The sequence below is a fragment of the Mercenaria mercenaria genome, chromosome 3 (assembly GCF_021730395.1).
Source record: "Mercenaria mercenaria strain notata chromosome 3, MADL_Memer_1, whole genome shotgun sequence".
NCBI lineage: Eukaryota > Metazoa > Mollusca > Bivalvia > Venerida > Veneridae > Mercenaria > Mercenaria mercenaria.
The window spans coordinates 85,707,549-85,733,365 of record NC_069363.1 but is presented as its reverse complement, the minus strand read 5'-3'; the positions used below and the strand labels follow the sequence as shown (position 1 = coordinate 85,733,365).

Genomic DNA, 25,817 nt, shown 5'->3' with positions numbered 1-25,817 from the left:
ACATTTTTATCAGCACTTGAAATCAAGGAAACACAAGTTTATATCAATGGTGCGAAAGAAATTCATTCTCATTGCCAATCAAAATTATTAATAAATCATTTGAATTTGTTTCTCTCAACAATTACAAACAGCCAAATGCACTTAAAATCAATACAAAATTACAAAAAGACATGCTAAATACCAAAATGAAACTCAAGTGTGACAGGTATAATTATCTAAAATCATATCTAATTGATGTAAACGAAACGTTAATAAAAATAGATCTTGATTTGTAACTGCGGGGGACTTCGAAAAGATTTCCATGCCTCTATTGCAATCTTTCTAACATAAAATGTGGAACCATCTCCTTAAATAATTACTGTCTCTGCTGTCGTTCAAAACATCATTCTTAAAACTGTATAATTGTCTTCAATAATAGATCAGCAAAACTGATGAAAGTTTTCTCGTCACTCAAATGTTCGAATAAATTTATAGCAACCCTTAACTGGGATAAATGTTTCAAACACTCTTGAAAGTATGTTTATAATTCACGAGTCCTGAATTTATGGAAGACTTTGGGGTTGTTGATATAAACTGAAGTTAACAGCAGGCCACTTGATGATACCATATTATAGACGTCAGATGATCCTTCTACATACATTTATGACTATCGTAAAACAATTCAATCAATAATACTGAAAGTCTACAAGTAAGCCAACTGAATATTTATATATCTTGCAACGTGACAAGTTTACTTCCTAAACTTATTTATTATTTACTTTGATATGTACGTGTGCTGTCTTTTTGTCGGTTTTAAAGTTATTTTGATATCTTAGGTACTTAGTACACAAAAATAGCGGTATTTCAGGCTCTTTGACCGGCAAAAAGCCGTAATGCCCATGGCACAATGCCAGTGCAATAAATATAACAAGAGGGCCAAGATGGCCCTAGGTCGCTCACCTAAACACACAATAACAGTGTTAACATGTTTGATAGTGATTTCATGGAAACAAATATTCTGACCAATTTTCATTAAGACTGGACCAAAAATGTAGTCTCTTGAAGTGTAAACAAGTATTTTCTTCAATTTAACATAATGACCTAGTTTTTAAGCCAAGGTAACCTACATTCAAACTTGGCCTAAATTTGATCAAGGCAATCATTCTGACTAAATTTCATGAACCTCAATTGAAAAATACAGCCTCTATCGCATACAAAACATTTTTCTTTGATTTGTCCTAGCGACCTAGTTTTTGATCCCAGATGACCCGTATTCAAAATTGACCTTAATTTCATCAAGGCTATCATTCTGACCAAATTTCATGAAGATCAATTGAAAAATATAGTCTCTATAAGACAAGGTTTTTTTTTATAGTGACCTAGTTTTAACCACAGATGACCCATATTCTAACTTGACCTAGATTTCATTAAGGCAATCATTCTGACTAAATTGTATGTATATCCAGTGTAAAATGCAGCCCCTATTGCGTATACAAGGTTTTTCTTTAATTTGACCGGGTGACCTAGTTTTTGACCCTAGATGACCCATATTCAAATTCAACCTAGATTTCATCCAGACAAATATTCTGATCAAAATTCATGAAGATCCGGTGTAAAATGCAGCCCCTATTGCATACACAAGGTTTTTCTTTGATTTGGCCTTGTGTCCTAGTTTTTGACCCCAGATGACCCATATTTGTAACTGATCTAGATTGTATCAAGACAATCATTCTGACCAAATTTTATGAAGATCAATTGAAAAATGCAGCATGTATTGCATACACAAGGTTTTTCTTTGATTTGATCTAGTGACCTAGTTTTTGATCCCAGATGACCTATTTTTGAACTCATCCTAGATTTTATCAAGGTAATCATTCTGACAAAATTTCATGAAGATCAATTGAAAAATAAAGCCTCTATCGCATACACAAGGGTTTTCTTTGATTTGACCTAGTGACCTAGTTTTTGATCCCAGATGACCCATTTTCAAATTTGTCCTAGATTTCATCAAGGTAATCATTCTGATCAAAATTCACGAACCTCAATTGAAAAATACAGCTTCTATCGCATACACAAGGTTTTTCTTTTATTTGACGTACTGACCTAGTTTTTGATCCCAGATGACCCATATTTGTAACTGGTCTAGATTTCATCAAGGCAATCATTCTGGCCAAATTTCATGAAGATCAGTTGAAAAATACAGCCTCTATCGCATACACAAGGTTTTTCTTTGATTTGACCTTGTGACCTAGTTTTTGACTCTAGTTAACTTAGTTTGGCTGACATTGATGAGGATAAAATATGGCGCGGTTCATACTATAGGGTGTAAAACACTAAATTTTAAAGTGACATTTTCCTATGCTCGACCAGACCGATTTCTTTTTTCAGAGGTAATTATAAAATCAAACAAACAAATATTTTTATAGTCAAAACTTCATATTTTCTAGTTCTGTTTTCAGATTTTAAAATCAATAAGTTTCAGACTTTCAAACAAGAGATAGAAACACCTACCTGAAAAGCGGGCAAAAGGAACATTGGTAAATGGTGTGTCTGCAGTATCCATCAAGTAATTTAACAAGAAATCGAACTGTTTTAACAATCAAACAAACCTAAAAACTTCAAAAAGTCAAATGTCCATAATCATTTTATTCAACTTGTCTTGTGGCGCGGTGAATCTTTTTATCTCAAGCGTCTACATGACGCAACTAATGAAGGCGCCATTTTTGTTTTGACCTTTCGAGAGGTGGGCGTGTTTGTTTACATCTTAAATTTACTTTCAAGTCGATAGTTTACAGATATAAGCTTATGTCAAATTATCAATAAAGGTTAGAAGACTATAAAATACGTTGTTCCAGTACTCTTCTTAAAGAATTCGGGAAAGACGCATCATTTTCAAGAGGAGATTCACGGTAAGTATTTTCACAGATGCAAAGAAGCTGTCGTCTGTAAACAAACAAGCTCCTTAAAGATCTAGATCAAATATGTATGATGTCATATAAGGATGCTGGGAAGGAAATAAATGAACAAAAACCGTGAGTTCAAAGGTTTATTTCAATAAACATGTACATTTATAAATAGCGGTCGAGCACTTGGCTGGCCGAGCATAGGTAAAATGACTCTAGTGAAAAAATGATATATTTTTGCTGTAATGTTGTTATACTATTTTTAGCATACTCTGTATAAATATGATTTTATACTTACTCCGATTCTCTGCCCAAATACAAAATTAATGCAAGTCCACTTTCAACTGATATATCCCTTGAAATAAATCGTTATTATGTTAATATTACAACACACAATATAATATAAATTTTGCACTGAACGCTGTTGGATCTAAACGTAAATCAAAATAATTGTATTCCTTCCACAGGGCACACAAAACACAAATAACAGCCGCGTATATATATATACGTTATATATAAGGTATACATTGTATACATATAATGCTAGAGTTATTCCGAGGCCTTGAGTTTGTATTTTTTTTCGCACGCACGGAAAGAGAGTAATATATGTGTACTTTTTACCTACGCTCGTTTCGTCTAGCGAGAATGAATCAATAGCTTTTTACAACCATCAAGCAAAAAATGAATTTGTTGCTTTTCCAACTCAATCAAAAACGATGATTAAATCTCAACTGTGATCTGTTTCTTGTCTGTAAATTCCGATCTTTCTCGTAACTGCTAACTCAAATTTGTTCCAGCAAAAGACAAGATATAAAATGAAAAAATAAACAAACTGAAGGAACACACTTTAGTGCAGAGAAAACCTAACACGATATTTCAGCTCGAAGCATTCTGATATGGTTAACCCTTTAGCCTGCTAAATTTCTAAAATGGACTGGTCCATCATTCAATCTGGGCAATACCATTTATTATCTTAAGGGGTGTTCACTGAAAATTTACTGACTGAATAGCAAACAGTGCAGACCATAATCAGCCTTGGTCTGTACTGGTCGCAAGGACAAAATCACTTGCCGCCAGCAGACTAAAGATTACTTGGACACTCTTATGTAAACAGCACCATTTACAAGACTACAGAAATCCAAAACCGCCTCAGTAGCCTAGTGGTAGAGCGTCCGCTTCGAGTGCGGAAGGCCGTGGGTTCGATCCCCGGCCGCGTCATACCAAAGACGTAAAAAATGGTACAAGTAGCTTCCTCGCTTGGCGCTCAGCATTAAGAGGGTAGTGCTAGGGCTGGTCAGCCCGGTGTCAGTATAATGTGACTGGGTTGCGTATCATGTCACGTGTATACGGCGTGATATTCCAGTTAGGCAGCACTATAAAGTTGGGCATTGTGCTCACTGCTACAAGTAGACACCGTTGTTTATATCACCGAAAAATTGTTGAAAAAGACGTTAAAACCGAACACACACACACACGCACGCACGCACACATAGTGAGAGAAAAAACCAAATTATTCCAGATGCGTCCATCCACTCAATACGAATATACAAAGCTTTCTTGCAGAGACAATGGCACAATTATATTAAACGTAAATAGTGGTGTATTTCCATGGCTTGTATATATCAGAACACAATCAATGTAAACGTTTTTATGAACATAATATATGCTGAAGGCAATAAAATTGTGAAATTATCTTTTGCGTAGCACCATATGAATATTGGTAAACTTGACACTCTGCTAAATGTTTAATAACTGTCTGAATAAAATGTTCAACTAAACTCTTATACTGTCAGGTATATAACAATCATAGTGCATTCGATTGCAGTCCAGTTAAATGTTACCATGTATTGTTTAAGCATTTTTGACTTCTTCGAACGAAAAATATCTTTTCAACATCAATTGTTTATTAAATCCTACAGGATAAACTATAGGTTCCGTAAGTGTTTTACTCACAGAAATTGATTTCATATTTGAAGCTTTACATAAAACACTAAACTGTTTTCACCACTACCCGTGTGGAATTAATTACTCACAAATAGTGCTAAACGCCTATCAGGCTGACTATAAAAGAAATCCTGATATACGATCAACAGAAGAAATGCATTTGCTCAGGAATTTGTTCTTTTTGCGCATACAAAACAATACATAAGCGCACATACTCTTACAAATCAAACGGTCTCTGTATTTACATACATATCCTAATATATCGAGGTATGTGAACCGATGCATTAATAGTACGGAAATTAATCGTTAAAGTTCGTGGTCATTGTAATACAAACACGTTAAAAAATTGAGATCAACGGTTCAAAGCAGACATGAATACAGTCTAAAATATATATACAAAAATGAAGATAACGGATTATATTACTTGACAAGTTAGATAATTGGTTACTGGCATCAGATTTGACAGTGACTTGTTCCTGATGACTGAGTTACATCCATCATTATGCGTCTCTACGAGGCTCTCGTATAGCTTATATAGACTTGTTAGATTCTAATTAAGAGACCAAAAAGATGTCATGCAGTTAAAGTTGGATCTATAGAAATATGTTTTGACAGAGTTAAAATAATTTTAAACAGACAACGTAAGCAGTGAAATTGTAAATATATGATCTTTATGTAAACTTTACATATACAGAGTCTTATTACACATGTATTATCAAATTATACATGTTTTTTTACTTTCGCGTTTATATGGTAGCGCATGTTTTTAGTATTTGTTTGTTTTGGTCTTATATGTCCGTTCCGGCATACTTTTATATCACAAACGCTTTAAGTCAGGAAGAAACCAGATCACGGCAGATATTCAAGACCTTCATAAACTTTTATGTATAGGTTTGATTTTCAAACGGATACTCCGATATTTTCTCAAGAGACAGATCCATTTCCTTTAAATTTCTTTTACCATATTAATTAAAGTGAATAGAAAAGAGGTTGTTTTGTCTAATTAAATTTTGCTATGGTAGTCGCTAACTCATTTTAGCCTGCTGGCGGCGAGTCTGCCTTTGCGACCAGTGTAGACCAAAATCAGCCTGCACATGATCATGGTCTGTACTGTTCGATGTTCAGTCAGTGAATTTTCATTGAACATCCCTTCAAATAACAAATGATATTGCCCGAATTAAGTGTAGACCAGTTCATTTTAGAAATTAAGCAGGTTAATGGTTAACTAAGCAGGTCAGAAAATGGGAGAAATATCGTTTATACAAAGATTTAAAGGATTTTTTTTTCGTCCACAATTTTATATGCACATCTCTTTCATAGACGCATATTTAATGTTCATATTGACAACAAACACTGTTGATATTGGAGAAGGTACTGTCCTAAGTGATCGGGAGAGGGTCTTAAGAGGGGATACCACAGTGTCTCTGTTACACACACACACACAAGGACCTAACTGGAAAAATCAATCTTTACAAACTAAGAGGATGGTTATATCATATAACACAAAGTGGCGTAGCCGAGGTTGTAACTAGCCATGGTACGGGGCAACCGAGTCCAATGTCAACTATCTCCACCACCCAGTCAAATACATTTAGCGCTAGAACTCTTACACGCTGAACGAGTATAGTTAAACTTCATTTACCCTTCTCCCCCTACCCCCGCCCCCTTAGGCCAACTCGTGACGTAAATATCACTTTTATTTCATTTAAATCTGATATTACGTGTAAACGGACCCTCAGGGGAGGTAACTAGAGTCACTTATTTGGACTATCCACCTCAACCCCCGAAAATCCGCACTACCTCTGTCATATCCATTGCGCCGAATTCAAAGGAAATAGATTGTAACAATGAATTTGAAACATTTTTGTACTTACTCTATTTGCTTTGCGGAAGTGTATTCCAAATTAAAACTTCTCATAGATATCCGAAATATTTGGAATCATTTTCGTTATTTTGGCACCATACACATATGATATATAACTTCCGCACAATAGGCCTTTGGAGACAGATGCGGTATCTTTCATGCTGAGGAAAATAATGAAGCCGCTTATTCAGTGCACAAATAACAGACGCATATATAGCAGACAGAAAACAATACTAGCATTCTTCTGAGGCGGTATAAAAAAATAAATAGAGAAACATTCGTATATGTAATAAGTACGGTAAACCTGTTCAGTGGAGAAAAAATACTATACATAAGTTAGTTTACAGACAGGCAAAACATTTAAGTATGTTTCGCTTCCAATGATGACCTCCAGATTTTCATGTGTTCCATTTGTATTGTTGACTGATTTCTCTTCGAACACTACAGAAATCTGTTGGAAAATTGAACTCCAACCTAGATGCTTCCGCCCACTCGAAGCGAATGTACAAGACTTTTGGGAGACAACAGTGAATACTTGTTTAAAGTAAACTGAAAGCACAATACGGTTCATAATTTCTTTGATTTTTATGTCTAAGAAATTCATTGTTCCTTAGAGAATTTTGTCTAAGATTCAATCTATTTATCAATAAAAAATGTTAACAGTCGTGAAAAACAAGATTTGTACTCCTAAGTTAAGACAATACTTTTTAAGTATGTTAATACGTTTTACTACTCTGTTTAAGGAAAATATGTTTAGCTCTAAACCTGTACATTCCTGATGACCGGACAATGCTTAGCTCTAAACCTGTACATTCCTGATGACCGGAGAAAGCTTAGCTCTAAACCTGTACATTCCTGATGACCGGACAATACTTAGCTCTAAACCTGTACATTCCTGATGACCGGACAACAATTTGAAACACTAGGTTAGTCTGAGAATCCTCATATAGTTACAAAATCACGGTAACGATAGATCTGCTACAGGGCCTTGACCTCTCGACCTCTTGTCATGTATTTATTCTGTCGTAATGGAATAACAAAGTAGAATCACGTCACCATAGAAACAACACATCAACAGTCTTTCGTCGTATTTTTCTCTAAACATTTTGCCGACCTCAGTACGTGGCATAAAGACACTGTAACAGGCATCAGAAGGAGGTGATTTTTCTATCATTATTCCAAGACATAGGTGCTATTCCTTTGCGAATAAGGAATGATTCTAGGCATGTATCTTACCAATCTTCGATGTGGGAAAAAAGACTATGATTTTCCAAATAATTCTGTTATTGATTTAAACTACCGATCCTTTAAAGGAATGATTAGTTGCATTGCCGACAGATTTAAACATGTACAAAGCTCAGAAAATTGTACAGTTAAAAATATATTGAACAGCGTAGATCATGACTATAGACAATCATTTATATCAAAGAACTTGAGCTTTCCTGCAAAATTATAGTTAAATCAAGCCAACCGTAATGTCAGTTCGGCATAGACTGAATATTACAATTTAAAAATTAGACCTACATTACTGCCTGCTGAATGAATCTACTTACAAGAAACTTGACACACAGCATATATCATATACATTAATTATGATACTGATATTATCACTTTTACGCTCAGATCGATTATTTTACTTATCATATGACAAACATAAAAAAATTGCAAGAGAAATATACTATTCAAATGGAAAAATATCAGTAGCGGAGTCACGTTGTCTTTCCATATTTCAAAGATGATTTCAGATCTATGACAGGCTGAACAGTATCAGAAGCGGAGCCACGCTGCTTTCCATATTTCACATGTGATTTCGGATCAATGATAGGTTGAAGACTATCGGTAGTGGTGTTACGCTGTCTTTCCATATTTTACAGGTGATTTTAGATCTATGATAGGTTGAACAATGTCAGTAGTGGCGTCACGCTGTTTTTTCTTATTTCACAGATGATTTGAGATCTATGAAAGGATTAGGTCGCATACTACTTAGCAGGAGCGCGAATGTAAGATGATACATGAGATCGTCAATGAAAATATTGTTGATCAATTTCATAGACCAATATGAAATTAATATATAAATATTAAATCTGCTTCTGTTTTACATTTTAAGTTATATTTTTGATTTTATAATTAAAGCTTTGAGAAGAAATAACAAGAGGGCCAAGATGGCCCTAGGTCGCTCACCCGAGAAACATACTATAACAGTGTAAACATGTTTAAAATAGTGATTTCATGGAAACAAATATTTTGGCCAATTTTCATAAAGATTGGACTAAAAATGTGGTCTCTTGAGATTAAACAAGTATTTTCTTAGATATGACCAAGTGACCTAGTTTTTTACCCCAGATGACCCATATTCGAACTTGACCTAGATTTTATCAAGGCAATCATTCTGACAAAATTTAATGAAGATCAATTGAAAAATACAGCTTTTATCGCATACACGAGGTTTTTCTTTGATTTGACCTAGTGACCTAGTTTTTGACCTCAGATGACCCATATTCAAACTCGACCTAGATTTCATGAAGATAATCATTTTGACCAAATTTCATGAAGTTCAATTGAAAAATACAGCCTCTATTGCATACACAAGCTAAATGTTGACAGACGACAGACGGACGCCGGACATCGAGCGATCACAAAAACTCACCTGAGCAATGCTGAGCTAAAAATTGACCTAAATATTATCTAACTGATTTTGATGGCCAAACACATTACGAACTACATATACGAGTACTCATATATATGTAAAGGCGAGATCAAAACAATGCCAAAAATATTTTAAATAGGTTAAAATTGTAAACATTTAATTATGATGTTTATTTATAATAGTTACTGTGCATGTGGCAACATTCATTACATTCATCGTATAAAACTGTCACTGCAAAACACTATTACTTCAAACTGCAAAAATGAGATATAAAATTACGCGAGTTTTAGCCTTGTGTCGTCAGGACACGTGCACTGTAGTTAAACTTGCGAAATTCTATCGATTAAGACCACACCCAAACTGTTTGTAATACCAATTACCGTTATGTATATTCGTTCAAAGCGAACAAAAAACTAATTTGATCAATCCGACTTAGAAATAAGGCTTTATCACTTTGAAAATCAGTTCTGGACTTGAATCATCGGCGCATGTTTTACAGTTAATTGAACGCCCATGTAGTTAAAATTAAGATCTTGCGAAAATATGATTCGCCATCGTGGAGAACACCGGTTGGTTCAAATGTGCTGTACACAAATACTTTAATTTCGTAAATATTGTCTTTGTTGTTGTCCTAAAGTCACATAAATTGACGGACATTTGTACCCACAAACTTATTTCTGAGCAAATAACTTAAAAGCAGTTAGCTGCAATTACGAATTAAAAAATCAAAATAAGCATGAATCTCCTACATAATTGATGCTACGAACGTTGCAATATGAATTTTACGACTATCATAAAACAATTAAATCAAGAAAATTATGTAAACTACATTAACTGTTGACAATTAGGTTTTAATTCATATTTTGCCTTTGCTATGAAGTGTGTTTTTCTTTGTTTTGACGTTATGTCACCAACTACTGTCATTTTGAAGTTTTCAAGTTTTGCCACCGATGCATTAGAATTCTGCCATTAGTTTTAAGAAACGGGCAAGTCTACATTTGTATTTTCAAACAGAGGAGTTTGGGGGGGGGGGGGGGGGGGGGGGGGGGAATGCGTGCGGGGGGGGGTATGAATATATTATTTTCGCTATGGACATGGTCTAAGACCTGGTCAACAAACCAATTGTTCAGGAGTCAGTCAGATTGTTTTCTTTTTCAGATAAAAGAAATTGACGCAGCAGAGTTGGTAAGCAGCGATGACAGGGGACTAGACTTACAACGTCTGTTGAGATCAAGTAATCTGTAATAAAGTTTATTTCTTTCTTCATAATATATAAATATTGCATTCCTGTGAGGGTGATATGAAAAATGTTCACCGCGAGATATATGAATATTGACCGAGGCGCCAGCCGAGGTCCATATTCATATTTCGAGGGGTGAACATTTTTCATACCACCCTCTCAGGAATGCAATATTTATTTCATTATACCGAAAGATTATAAGGGCCAAAGCATTTACTGGAAAATCAACATAGTAATTTATTTAACATTAAAAAGTAAATACTAACCTAATAATGAAGACAGAACTAAAGAGTCTTTACTTGTTAGCAATTATAATATGTGGCGAGTTTGCCGTATAATAAGACTTTTTTGATAGATTTAATCGAGACGTTTATAGCTGACCCCTATATTTATTCTAATATTTTAACATTGCGTCAGTCAGTAGCGTTCGAAAAACGGCGATAACTTTCTTTTTTTCTAAACGAAACATATAAGTGTGAGCACTCATTTTCTTAGTTAGATCATTTCCAAACTTATTGTGGTAGTTTCGATTCAATATTTGATGAAAAATTGTTTTCGAAATATTTTGCACGTAGCATAAAAAAGAAAATTCGATCGTGTTCACACATGCAAGAGCAGCAGAAAAGGGTAATTTAATCCTAAAGTATAATTATATAAGCGCCTTGACTGAAAATTAATCGACTCACTCTTTTAATCAATGCAAAAGTATCAATCTCTCAACGGGTGATATGAAAAAATAATATCACATGCGCAGAAAAACAAAATAACGCTGTTGCGCATGTGATATGAAATTATGGATCATATCACCTGCGCAGAAATTGAAAATAACGATTTTGCGCATGTGATATAAAATCACTGGGGAATATGATATATTATTCAAGTTAAACTAATGGGAAATTTGCATTGGACATTTATGTGAGGTACAATAATGACATTTATAATTTCTAAGAAAACCCGTTTCTCTCTAGGCTCATCTCTTAGAGCCAGAGTTCTCTCTAGGCTCATCTCTTAGAGCCAGAGATAAGAGATACTGTATTTTTTTTCAGAAAGTGCTATTTGAGAGGATTTAATGGCAGAAATATTAATTGTAAAGGACTCTAACGACAGATGCCAGTTTAACAAAGGACAAGTGATTCAGATTCGGCGATCTCCATCATATGGGCACATCGGCACAGCCTATATTTTTAAAATTCCCAAACAAATGTACTCTATTTCTTTCGTCGGTATTATGTGAAGTTTGAATAGAATCAGTCAAAATGAATATCGTACATAATTACCTTTAAATGACATTTTACTATATCAAAAATAATGCACGGAGGGGCACCTGGGATCTTCATCCACCATAAAAGCTGGAAAGCCGCCATATGTCTGTGCGACGTTAAACCCAACATAAACAAAAAAACTATATCAAACGATGCATATTTTGTCTATTAGAAGCAGGTATCGGCAGGTATCGGTGCATTCTGGCGTATCTTCCTGAAGTTTATGTCTCAATATCAGTTATTACGACTTATTGATTGGTGAAAATATGATACGTTATTTCTGCTATATCTATAGAGTCTAACGAGTAAGAAGATATACTGGTATCCCGTTAACCTGTCATGTACTTACGCCGTTTGCTATATGCGAAAATATATGAAAAAGTGCACTTGTCATAATGTCCTAAAATAATCGAGGGTGTCTGTATTATTTTCCAGTTTTAGAATTCATACTATATTACTTCTGCACTACATACTATTGTTTGAGGCTGAAGTGTTATCCCTTTCGTAAAATGAAATAACTATGTTTCTTTCTCAGTATATGAAACACAAACAACAGGCGCGTATATACATATATTATGCAAAACAAATGGTATTTGAATAGAGAGAGCATGGAAACCCTGCCGAATTGAGAAAATAGACCAGCTATGCAACCACTAGGCCTACATGTACACAAATTTGTTAAAATCGAGAAAACATGGCTTTGCGAATATTTAACTTATTATTTTGTATCACTTTCTTATTTTGATGGAAAACTTTGTTTTTTTTGCCTTTTTTGTCTGCTTCAAGTTAATATGAACTGATATGTCGATTGTTATAACCGTAGATAACAAAATAAGAAGATGTAAGAAATGAAATTGACCCCAAAAAAAGACCTCAGGATATTCCAATCATCATAATAATTGATTTGTTTAGATGCGTCCATCTACTCAAAAAGGACAATTGTGACTGACTACAGCAAACATTTCAAATGTAAGCAGTAGAACAATACTGTTTTTTGTCCTGTATGCATGTAAAGAGGTTCGTGTTTTGTAAGAGAATAATGCCTCCGATTTACTATCAGAATACATATCAATCTAAAATAATGCAAGAAATGTTTGACATGATATGACAGGCCTTGCAGAACGCAAGTGTCTGTATCCATTGCGGTGCACACTGATTCTAAATATGATTAACTGGAATATTTCTAGACAGTTAAAGTAAAACCACAAAGAGAAGATTCCATCAAGGACAATATACTTATAAAACATCATAATTATTTCTCAGCGGCTTGTGTGGTAAACAGCGCTAAATACCTATACTGCTGAATGTATAGAAATCGCAACTGATCATCAACAGAAGTGTATGCTCAATATATTCGTTACCGTGCGGATATAAAAAGGTACATAGGTACTAAAGTTCACATTCTTTCTGTAAACTAACCGGTGTATTTATTTACTAACCAAGCTGTTTGCAAATTGTTATGCGATCGTTTCCTTATACCGTCTTTGGTACCGTAGCCGACAAAAGTGTTGTGTACGGTATAGTTAAAAAAAGGTGACTACTAGATGTTCAGGTTGGCGTGCTTATTTTAGTAGTGGTCACATGACAATGTACACATTTGAAAAGATATTCAAAAGTCCAATAAAAATTACATAAAAGTATTTCTTGGCATTTCTTTCTCAAAACAAGTAAAATATCTAAATACAAGGAATGTTTCATTACGATGACACAACAGGAATCATAATTTATGAGTTCGTAATCGTAAACAAAATGAATAGATTATGTTCCATTAGGAATCAAAAATTTATCTCGGTGCGCGCATGCCTCGCTTCACGTTGAGGAAAGTTTGAGTATTTTATTAGCCTGAGCTAACGATATTAACAAATGAAACGTTGCAATTATACACACCCTTCTTTATAATAAGTCACATAATCAATGTACAGATTGCAGACAGACCGGAATCACTCATACCATTTTTAATAATTCAATTGATATATCAATTACCTCTAATAACTCGCACTATCTCTTCAGCAATCCACTTGTTTCAGTCAATCTTGCGATACTTGCTTAAATTTTAGACCATTAACATTAAGCCAAACCAATAACACAGGTTTATACACTAATGCAATTTTAAAAACTCAAATCTAGATTTTGACTGTTGATGAACATGGAAAAAAAACAATCGCTAACATTTTTTCAAAAATAAAATTTTGACATGTTGCATATACCAGTTTGAAATCATTTCAATATTGATATATTATTTTTACATTTGACTTTCGTACTCCGATAAATCAAATGACATATCATATTATAAAGATAACACATTTTATGAACAGAAGCTGACAGGAAGCAAAATATACTATTCAATATGAACAATAACAGAAGATGATTCACACCGTCTTATCGTATTTCACCGGTGGTTTCAGATTGGTGATTGGGTTAAGTAGGACAAATCACAACTGGATTGCCCAACAATATACAAAACGGTTTCCGAAATCTGAAGAAAATACATTTGTCACGATTATTTTATTAATCGACGTGTGGCAAAAATAAATATCACTTAAAACGACGCGTTGACATTTTTTGAGAAAATAAAGTTCTCTAAAAATATGTTAAAACTTGTATAAACAAGACTATTACAGAGCACCCGCAATTTATATGTAGCGGCAAATTAAAGAAAACTGTCTGTCGGCTTTTTATAACAAATAAAAGTAACAAGTTTTCTATTTTGCCTTATATGTACTAGGTTTCCGTATTTGGAAAGTTAAAAAACTACTGACAGAGATACAGACTGACGGACGAGCAAACATACAACTGGACAAATATAGTAATGTTCTTTTATTTCACATTTATATCACTGGTCATGGTATTGTATCTTGTATTTTTCAATGTCCTTTTAAAGATATTAACGAATTCTGGAAGGACATCTACACAAACGAACGAGCAGAAAATGGCGAAAATATAGCTATGTGCGTATTCTATACATTGCCTTCTATCCATGTTCCATATGAAAAACAAGTGTTTTGTATCTTTTTACTTTCAAATGAGCCATTCTTGTTATAGCAATCGAATGTTATGACGTAACAACAAATTAGAATGACGTGCTTAATCTGCCTATGTTCCTTGTTGATTACGTCAACTTGAATTTAAATTCCTCATTATATCAGCGTTTAGAATTAGCGCACGGACGTCGCACTATTTAGCGAACAGACAGACGGACTAACGGGCAAGGGATTAGAAACAGTAGGCTTCGTTCGAACTTAATGATACATGAAAGTGTGCAAAGTAGGGTAAAATGGGGTAACTGGGACACTTAAAGAATCACTGTTGAGTAATATTTTAGAAAGACAAAATATATACTTGATTTATTGATATTTCAGTATGCGCAACCTATATAATATATGACGAATATAAACTTTTACAAATACCTGATAACCTGTGATTAACTATAAATTAATTAAACATTGGTCAAGTGTCCCAAGTTACCCCACCCAGTTGGGGTAACTTGGGACATTTTAGTTTTATTAGAATTTATGTATATTACAGTCGCATTTATGACAAATGAAACCATTCATGTCCACAGATCAAAAACGAATTCTAAACTGAAAATATAGCTCCGTATTAATTACAATTTATGACTGTTTTGTAAAACAAGGATGCATAAAGAAATCAATATGTCCAAGTTTTGCCTAAATTATGTCATTATTTGTTTCAATATATGCTTATTATATAAATCGTTTAAAATAGAAAAATGTTATAAGTGTAAATAACTATGTATGAATTAAACATAAACTTGACATAATCCATTATGTACTTATATATGTGATTTTTACACTTGAAACTGATCAAAATTTTAAACAGTCTTAAAACATAGATTTTATCAAATATTAACGGGACAATTAAAATGTGTGTCTTTTTTCACAAAGAAATAAGGACATTAACTAACTTTTTGCATACAAGAAGACGCGGGGAGGAGGGATGAAATGTGAGGGGAAAGAAGGCAGGGTTAAGGAGATCTAGACGGACACATGGGCATACGCTCTCGGAAACTATTGGCAACTGTACCTAAAATGTGTTGTCTGGCCAATATTTGGTGTTTGCTTTAGCCTGAATATTTGACACAACGTCATCTTTTAAAGGAGTAATTAACTAAAAGAACTACTATGTTGGCTTGACTGTCAGTTGGTTCCTGCGCTTCACCTAGTATAAATACTACTTATTAATATAAGATTTGCCGACAGTTTCTTTAAACATGAAAGAAATATCAGTATTAGCCTATTAGACTATCAAAAATTCTAAACTCACCAGATTTTACGCGGAATGAGTGGGAGGGGTTCACGGAACGATCTCCCTTTAAATAAACGTATGTGAATAAACAGTGACTTAGATCATGTAAACTTGGTATCGGGTAGAAAATTCAGTAGTTGCACCAGAGTTAAGCTAATATATGATATACTTATGACCACGCCTGTGAACTAGTGGTATACTTACAAAATATCAGAGTTTCGTCATTACTAGACTTTCTTTCCTATTTTCATTTCATTTGTGGAAAAAGATTAAAAGTTAACAATTTATAGTGGTTATGTCCAGTTATGTACAACATTTTATGTACTGTCCATTGGAGCATATCCCCATTTTCTTCCAGCATCCAGTTCGTTCAAAAATAAAATCATGGAGAACTTTGTTCTTAACGACAGTGTCCAACTTGCCCCAATACATTAGGGTAAGTGGGACACTTTTGAAAAGGAACGTTCAAAAATAAAGTATGTTGTAATTTCTCAAAAACAAATCCCATTGTATGAAATAGTAATGTGATACCTACAGTTTTGCAACTCTACCCATAACTGAAGGTATCAACACATAATATTATAAATATTTTGGACATGCCATATTTCACTAACAAGCACCTGTTTTATAACGTCGTTGTCTGACGTCAATGCAACGGTTCATGACAGGCCACTTTATTATTCAAAATGAAAGTCAATAAAACAAAATCATTATACTTTTTTTTATAGAATTTAAAAAAAATAATGCCATGTCCTTGATTTGCAATGATACATAATACGCTTCAGTATTTCAAACAAGTTAAATGCGATATTTTGTGTATACGAGAACCAGCTTCTTGCGTCAAAATTGACGTCACATTTATGATCAAGCCGTTATGGTACCGAAATTAAATATCTTTAAGATTTTATTGATATACCGACAACATATAAGCAAATACATCTATAAAGTCAGACGACTATTTCTACTGTGCGTTTCACTAGACAGGAACATAACGAGAATATTTTAATGCACCATCTGAAAAAATAGGCATAATTATTTACAGTGTGTAATTTTATGTTTTCTTATTTTTATTTAATTAGTAATACTCTCAACATAAGTCTAAAAAAATCGATTCTTAAAATATTTTCCAATCCATCGGCAGAAAAGTTTTGTCATATTAGGCTTTAACACTGAATGTCCTTTTTCAACATATGATCTGATTTAGGGAACGTAACCAATATTTACCCCAATTTACTGAAAAGTGTAAAGTGTCCCAGTTTCCCCATTGTCCCAGTTACCCCATTTTACCCTATATATGGTGAAAAACACCTAAGACGCTTCTGTTGTAATGAAAAAATGTCATATTCAGATATAACAAATATTACAAATGTACAACTGTATATAACGAAAAACATTGAAATACATATAATGACGTTCCCAGCTCATTTGTTTTACATTTAATAACTTGTTTAGATGCGTCGCATTATGCAATTAAGCAAACATAAATATTTAAAGTAAATAAATGCAAAATATACCACCCATCGTGTTGTTGATGCTTCAAATTAACATTAAGTCACAATTTAAGTGCATACGTTGTTTTACGCGTAATAGCTTTATTGTTAATTTACTGTGTGCATTTACATTAATAAGGTAAAATGACACTGTTAATTTGATAATCGCAGCAGGCCAGTATTTACCTTGAATATTAAATATATTTTGAAATAACATATGATCTATTTGCATGTGTCATTGCACAAGTTTTCAGTCGCGTCGATACAAAATGCATATATCACATTGCAACTCCATATTAAGTAAGGTAAATATGTTTTTTATTATTTTTAGAAGTAAATGGATACAGTCATGAATTTTGTTTGTTTAGTGCATTATCGTTATCTATAACGAGGTTCCATCGAAAACAAATTCCTCAGAAATCACGAAAAAGATAAAAATGAATAAATTAGATGCGTATTTTTTTTACTTTATCAGTGAATATAATCTGCTTTGGCTGAGTGAAATCCCAAATAGAGCTTCACATGCTATATAACAATCCACTAATATTTCATGACTTTAGGTCTTATTCTTCCTGAGACTGTTGCGACACAAATTTTAGACCCTTTTACGCATATTTTTACGAAGACAAGGGTCATAACTTCTGGCCTGGCGAAGTGAACTTCAAAACCGAAATCCAGGTGCATAACCTGACGGATAGACGGACGGACAGACATACGTACGATCAAAGGTAAACCTAAATGCTCCCCTTGTCCCTGCCACAAAAAATAAAGGTGTACAACTAAACAGCGAATTTAATATAAGGGAAATTAACAGCACAGCATATCTCTTATTGTCGTTTAAAGATTGCCCCCCTTGGCATAAGCTCGCATTATCTCAAGGAAAATACTTCTTGGAAACGTAAACAGACATCTTCCTAGTTTAAGAGGTAGCAAGGGTAAGCTAATGCTAGCCCTTATTCAACTAATACAGAACGCTTCTCTCATGGAAAGTATATGATATAGGAGACGTTTATTACCGAAAAAAAGCGGAACAGATTTGTACCCAGAAAGCTGTTATTACGAAAATAAACTTTGACGATTTATCAAAAACCTGAATTTTATCATTTTATGGATATGGAACAAAATGAACCTGAAAATATAGGAACTAAGCAATACATATAAATCTTAGTTTTTGTAAGGTCTCGGTTGCGAAGCGGATGAGATAGCCAAAGATCACCTGCCAACACGCTGTTAATAGATACCCTTAACTTATGTTTCACGTCAGGCTAGTTTGTAATGGGGAAGTGGTTTGATTTGGATACCTGCATGGTATTTAAATTCTTCAAACTTTGGATATACAGAATCTTCACCCACCAGCACTAGATAAATACAGACTGAAGTCTTTTTTAAATTATTTTACCATTAACCAGTAAAATTGGATATAAACAACTGATACAGTCTTCTTCTGCATCAAGGCATACAGAAACTAAATAGAAAAATGGCGCGAAAAAGAAATGGTAGTCGCATAATGGCGGATACAAATAGTCCTCAGTTTTTTAGCTCTACAGAGCTATTATCCTTATTTTCTTTGCAATTATTTTGCTAAAATCACATGACAGATCTATGCTTGACATGTAGGTAGCATTTTTCATAATGAATTAACAACATGACAAAATTTTTCATGGAAACTTAGATCATACACCACCAGTATAATTTGGAGTCGCATTTTTTAGCTGATTTTGCAGTTTGTGTGTTTGACTGAAATTATTTTTCTTGCATCAAACATGACCCCCGTTTCTTTTGATTTTTAGTTAGCACTGACAATATTCTTCAAGAAAATGTAAGTTACAGACATTTAAAATGGGTCCTGATGTGTGCTGCGGTCATTGGAAATAGGTCAATTTTATATAGAATAAAGAACAACATCTATTTAGTGTGTTATAACCTCAAATCTACGACTGGACACTTTTCTTACCTGAGAAATAGCCGAATGCTCTGCTGTACTGACGTCATCAGTTATATCTTCGTCCCAGTCTATGTAACTTACATCTTCTTCATCAGCTCGTGGTGCCGCACCTATCTCAAAACTGAAATCATAAAACCAACATTAGGCCTACATGTTTCAAAACATTAATCCAATGATAACAGCAATTTTGTATTGTGTGTGGATTTGTTTGTTTGTTTGTTTGTTTTGGGTTTAACGTCGTTTTTCAACAGGATTTCAGTCATGTAACGGCGGGTAGTTAACCTAACCAGTGTTCCTGGATTCTGTACCAGTACAAACCTGTTCTCCGCAAGTAACTGCCAACTTCCCCACAGGAATGAGAGGTGGAGGACTAATGATTTCAGACACAATGTCGTTTATCAAATAGTCACGGAGAACATACGCCGTATTGTGTGTGGACTACACAGCATTGTCATGCCATGACAAGAAAACAGTATTATGGAAGTCTGACACTCTGGAGTGACCCTTTTCCACTTAAGTTTTTTCATTAGAAGGCTAACTTGTACTTGATGTTAAGTGGTAAATGACTTCAAGTTACTGCATCAAAACATAGTTTACATCCATCTACTATGCAGCGGTCTCTCCTTAAAATAGTGTAGCATTTGGGGAGGTAACCGCTATTGGGAGGTGAAATTTATATACATGTAGCTTGACATCCTAGTTCAGAGCGCCTTCTTGGTATTATCTTGTAAATATACCTGCTGTAACTTTCTTTTTAATAACTTTTTTCTAAAGATTTTTTTTTGTATACGATAAACAAATTGTAGAATATTGATAAATTAGAATAATTAAATGAGTTTAAAAGCCTACCTTATAATAACTGAATTCTGTTATGTTGCAACGATGGTGATTTTATATAATCTTTGATGAAAAATTGGGAAATGCAGTATCTATTTTGTTTTGGCGGTTATAGTTATAGTGACATTTAAGAGACAAAGAGCTGGCTATTTACTACCTAAACATTTTATTGAATTAACTTTGCAATAGGCTAAAAAGTTACTTATCTAGTTGCGTTTAAACCATGTTTTGTTTCTACAGAGACAGGTATTCATTTCGACTTTTTAACTTATAATATGCAAGAAAAGAATTAGCAGAAAGAAATGTAAAAATATATTAGGTCAGGAAGTGCCTTGCTTTAATTCTTCCGTATTGTAATACAGTTGTATTATAATTGTGTTATTGGGATGTTTTACATATAGTTCATGTGACGCAAAAAGTAGGTCGCTAGGTTGTTGTGGGTCTTTAACACACATACTGTTATGCTCAGATGCTTGAGAGAGTGGGAGCTTGCAGTTTTCATTATCTCTGATGTACAGACGCAAGTCAAGCCAAAGGATCACATAACGTCATTATTTTTCAAATGTATTTTAATACTTTTGATGTTAATTAGAAAATCAAAAGATTGAATTATATCTTACTTCTACCTTGAACATGTACCGAACAAATTGATATAACATTATTGTCAAAAAAGCCGAATTTACCAATATAAGCCAAAAATACCAATATAGTATATTTTACAAATTCCGCTTGCATACAAACGAAAACTTATGAAAACAATCTATTTACATACCGTTTCATCGTATCTTGGGAAAATATAAGCTTCACAAGTCACATATAAAATAACCACATATAATCTATCCATTTCATATTGAACTTATTTAACACATATTCACAATATAACCTATAAAAATACGTATAACCAAAGTTCTAATTTCACACGCAATCGATAGTAATCTAAATTTCCAACACAAATCAGGGAAGAAAATTACTACAATAGAATAAGGTCTGGGCGTAGAATTATATCAGGAGAAAACAATTACAAAGAGATTACATATTTTCAGAAGAATGGCAACAGGTGACTAGATACGTATTTACTGTGTTCATAGAGAGAGAGAGAGAGAGAGAGAGAGAGAGAGAGAGCGCATTCAAGCTATGCTGTCGTGAAGGTCTTTCATTCTAGGAGTTCTCAAACCACCAGACAAGACCGGCTGCACAGTGTGATGCTCAAATGGATGCAATACCTTAACAAATGGTTAGTTTGTTAACCTATTCCTTGTTCAAAGTTTATTAAACATATCGAATATCCCTTAAGAAAAGGAATCAGAATGTCCCTCTCTTGTCTTAATGATGACTAGTAAACAAAGTCATTTTTTTTTTACTTTGAAATGGTATTTATGCTTATAAAACTTTAAGACAAGTTCTACAGTAAGCGTGCTGAAAATGTACTTTGATTACATTAGATGACAAATCCAAGTAATACAAACAATGATTATGCACATCGACATGAACATCACAATGTATGTATGTATGTATGTATGTATGTATTTATCACCAGCATCCTTTGTTTTCCAACATTAAAACAACATATGTTGTAGGGCATATTCAGTAATGTTTTATCTTTATTACTACAATTTCTCAGAGAAGGTAACTGATTATTTTCTTTGTTTCTTGAAAAGCGGGTAATAGTCTGTAAATCAATGATGCCATGATAACAAAAGCGCATTCATTTTCACCTAAATCAGAATGTTTTTTTTTTCCTGTTAATGAAAGCAACACCTGGCTAGCTTATAAACTACATTGTAAAAATATTTATCAATATCGCTTATGCTAATAGACATAGATGTGCCGACTTATAAAATCTATAATAAGATCTGCTGGTTGCAAAAATGCAGTAATGCAAACAAAAAGCAGACTTGGTTTGATGATAAGTGCTGATAAGCCCCCAAGGTGTGATTTCTGTTGAATCGTCTCTTTATTCACAATGATACGTCCCATAACATATTGATAAATCATCAATATCATTGTCTGTGGTATTTGTAATAAATAACCGAAGAAATTATAGTTTTGCTAGGTATTTTTAGAATGAATTCACATACAAAATATGCAAAATTCATTAAGCACACGTATGTTGGCATGCTAGTAAAAGTAGAGACTTAACAAATATCAAGAAATATTTCGTATTTCACTGCGGACTGATAAGCCATTCCCGCCTTTGTTAAATGCGACATATAGATGTTACAAATAGAACAGCTGAATCTATGGCAGTTGTTTATTTCATGTCATTTAACAGTGTAATAACAAGTAACTCTAGATTATGTACCTGATAATATTTCAATTTTAATGAGGGTAAAAACATCATTGTTTGACAACACAGTGGTTAAAACGTTAGGTATAAACCACACGGTTTGCCAAACTATAGTATTTTATGGCATTTACTTCAAATATAAGCAAAAGATCAGGTCAGATTCTATTGTGCATCAGTTATTCCAAATAAATTATATCTATTTGTAAAATTCTATTGTGCATCAGTTATTCCAAATAAATCATATCTATTTGTAAACATTAAAAACTGTAAACAAATGTAAGTATTTTTTTCTTTATTTAGAGGCAATATGTGTCACAAGTAACAGCTGTTTAATGTTTACAAAAGCAGCATTATGAGTTAAATGAACTATATAATTGGTCTTACGTCATTTTTGTCTCTTTCTCGTAAGTTATATCAAACCTGCGTTGGGTATGAACACAACTGCCCTCTATGAGCTTTGATAGGCCTGAGGCTGCTTGATGTGCAGCAGCATCTGGCCGCTCATGCTCTATCACGGAGAACAGTTGCAAAGGTGTAAAAGCAGAGCCGGGAGCATGGGGACTCCCCAAAAGTTTAAGATTTGGGATAACACATGCTTTGGCTCCCTCCCAGCTTATGGCCACGAAATCTTTATATTTGCGGATTGTTTTTCGCTGTCCAATAATTTCGGAAAAAGTGCCCCTTGTTACTGCAGTCTGATGTAAAAATTTATTGTTTTATAGGGACTGACCTCCAGACGGTACAACAACCGTTTAAGATATCAAGGAATTATTGTTATATTTCTTAAGAAGACTTTGAAATTGAATAGTTACTGACAAATTATAGGTTATAGAAACACATAATTATTTGGATAATGGTTTATACTATTTTTTTTTTTCATTCGAAAGTGAAAAGCGTTTGTAATGGGGTACAGAGAAGGTAAACTGTCTTAACCATAAAGCTTTAGACTTTTCTATAAATTTTCGTCCAGTTCGAATTCCTTCGTGGTGTTTGCCAAGATGGTAGAAAAGTTTTTATTGCAGAGGCAACCCGGGCTCGACATGTACATGTTTTTTTCTTGATTTTGCAATTTTTAAAACTGCTTTAGAAACAAAAAAATCATGTTCTAATGTTCGTAATTCAAAATGGTATAATGGAGAATATATTGGATTTTGAGATAACATCTAAAACAAATGTCATGCACTCAACATGACAGCTTTTAGATACCATTTATTCTATATGAACTCAATATGACAGTTTATTCTATAAGATAAGGCTTAAATAGAGTAGGTGAACTTGTTTTAAACTAGTAAATAACGAGGGGATATAGCTCAGTGGTAGAGCATTCGACTGCAGATCGAGAGGTCCCCGGTTCGAACCCGGGTGTCCCCTTAAATTTTGTTATTTCTTTTAAATAGACCGACCTGTCAAAACAAATGAAACTTGGGTACATTGTACCTTAAAACGTAACATCAAAAGCTTAATTTGATTATAAATTAAGTATGATAAATTTTGTGTTTTGGCTTCATCAAGACGGAATGCAAACTGAAATGCAGAAACAGACAGCATAGAAGTCCATTATACACCTATATAAATTCCGTAAAAATACCGCTGGTATTTCACAAGGAAATATGAAGAACAATAAATTCCGTACCGCTATATGTTAAAATCCAATGGCATATTATGGGTTTATTTCCGGACTTCTATATCATTCATTTGATTGTAAACATCAGCAAAAAGCATGCTTACCCACATTAAAAGTCTTTATTATTATTATTATACTTACATTATTTTCTTAATAAAATAGAATATGCGAGTGTCCTACAACAAGGTACTGTTATACCTACGATACCTGTATATAGAATAAAGCAGACCTTTACCAAAAATATTAGTGTTATTTCATTTTACGACTATCTTCATAGTATTTTTTTTCTCATATATTAACTCTTTGAAACTTTGTTTTGTACCGTCGTATTACACTGTTATATTCCGTGTTCGGCAATGAACATATTGTATGTTTTAGCTTTAATAAAATATCTTGAATCTTGAATCTTGAAATGTATCGTAACATTAATTCTACACAAAGTTTAAACAAATAAAGAAACAACATGAAAATTCTCCGTCAAGGCCAGTGTAACATAAAATTGCAAACTACTCGGATCCTTGCTTTGCTAAATGTGACAGGTAGATGATACAAATAGAACAGCTGAATATAATTATGGCAGTTGTTTATTTAATGTCATTTAACTGTATAATAACAAGTAACTCTAGATAATGTGCCTGATAATATTTCAATTTTAATGAGGGCAAAAACATCATTGTTTGATAACACAGTGTTTAAACGTGGCATCTGGCCGTTAATGCACGGATAATAGTTGCGAAGTTGTAAAAGCAGAGCGGGGAGCATGGGATGAGAGACGACCCCAACTTTGAGATTTGCTTTGGCTCTCTCCCAGCTTATGGTCTTGAAAGCTTTATATCAGTAGATTGTTTTTTGTTGTCCATAATTTCGGAAAAAGTGCCCGTAGCTACTGCAATCTGATGTAAAATTTTATTGTTTCTCAGTGATGGAGTTCCAGATCGAACTATTACAAAGAAAAAAGAAACTTTTAACATATCAGGAAATAACTGCTATAATTGTTAAGAATGTTTTGGAACTTTGTTACTTTAAATAGCTGTTTATACTCTTTTTTCTTTTTGATTAAAAAGTGAAAAGCATTTATCACGGGGTGCTAAAGGTAAACTGTCTTTATCATAAAGCGTTAGACCTCGTTAGACCTCTGTTCAGTACGAGTTCGAGTACGGTTTTGTGAAGATGGTAAAAAAGTTTTTATTGCCGAGACAACCCTGGCTCAATTTCAGTTTTCTTGATTTTTCAACTTTTAAAACTAGTTTAGAAACTAAAATTCATATTCTAATGTCCATAGTTCAAAATATTATAATGGAGAATATATTGGATTTTATATGAGAAAGCGTCTAAAGCAATTGTCATGAACTCAATATGCCATTTATTCTATAAGATAAGGTTTAAATAGAGTATATAAACATGCTATTATACTATTAGTTAACGAGGGGATATAGCTCAGTGGTAGAGCATTCGACTGCAGATCGAGAGGTCCCCGGTTCGAACCCGGGTGTCCCCTTAACTTTTATTATTTCTTTCAAATAGACCGA

General features: G+C 33.7%; 1 protein-coding gene and 2 non-coding genes across 12 annotated transcripts in view; 2 read left to right on the top strand and 1 right to left on the bottom strand.

The window, feature by feature from the left end:
- LOC123524192 (band 4.1-like protein 1) overlaps window positions 1-25,817 on the bottom strand; it is a 239,220-nt gene that overhangs the window by 147,244 nt on the left and 66,159 nt on the right. For 8 of the 10 annotated variants that reach the window (XM_053539112.1, XM_053539111.1, XM_053539116.1 and 5 more), the window contains exon 2: window positions 19,550-19,661. In XM_053539112.1, coding sequence (XP_053395087.1) covers window positions 19,550-19,661 — 112 coding nt within the window. Of the gene's footprint in view, window positions 1-6,700; window positions 6,827-19,549; window positions 19,662-21,149; window positions 21,173-25,817 lie in introns of those variants that run through there. The other 2 variants (XM_053539113.1, XM_053539122.1) reach the window with 2 other exon arrangements.
- On the top strand, window positions 23,964-24,035 carry Trnac-gca (transfer RNA cysteine (anticodon GCA)). Its single transcript has one exon. It is a non-coding gene; the product is annotated as a tRNA-Cys (tRNA).
- Trnac-gca (transfer RNA cysteine (anticodon GCA)) lies at window positions 25,715-25,786 on the top strand. The gene has a single exon. It is a non-coding gene; the product is annotated as a tRNA-Cys (tRNA).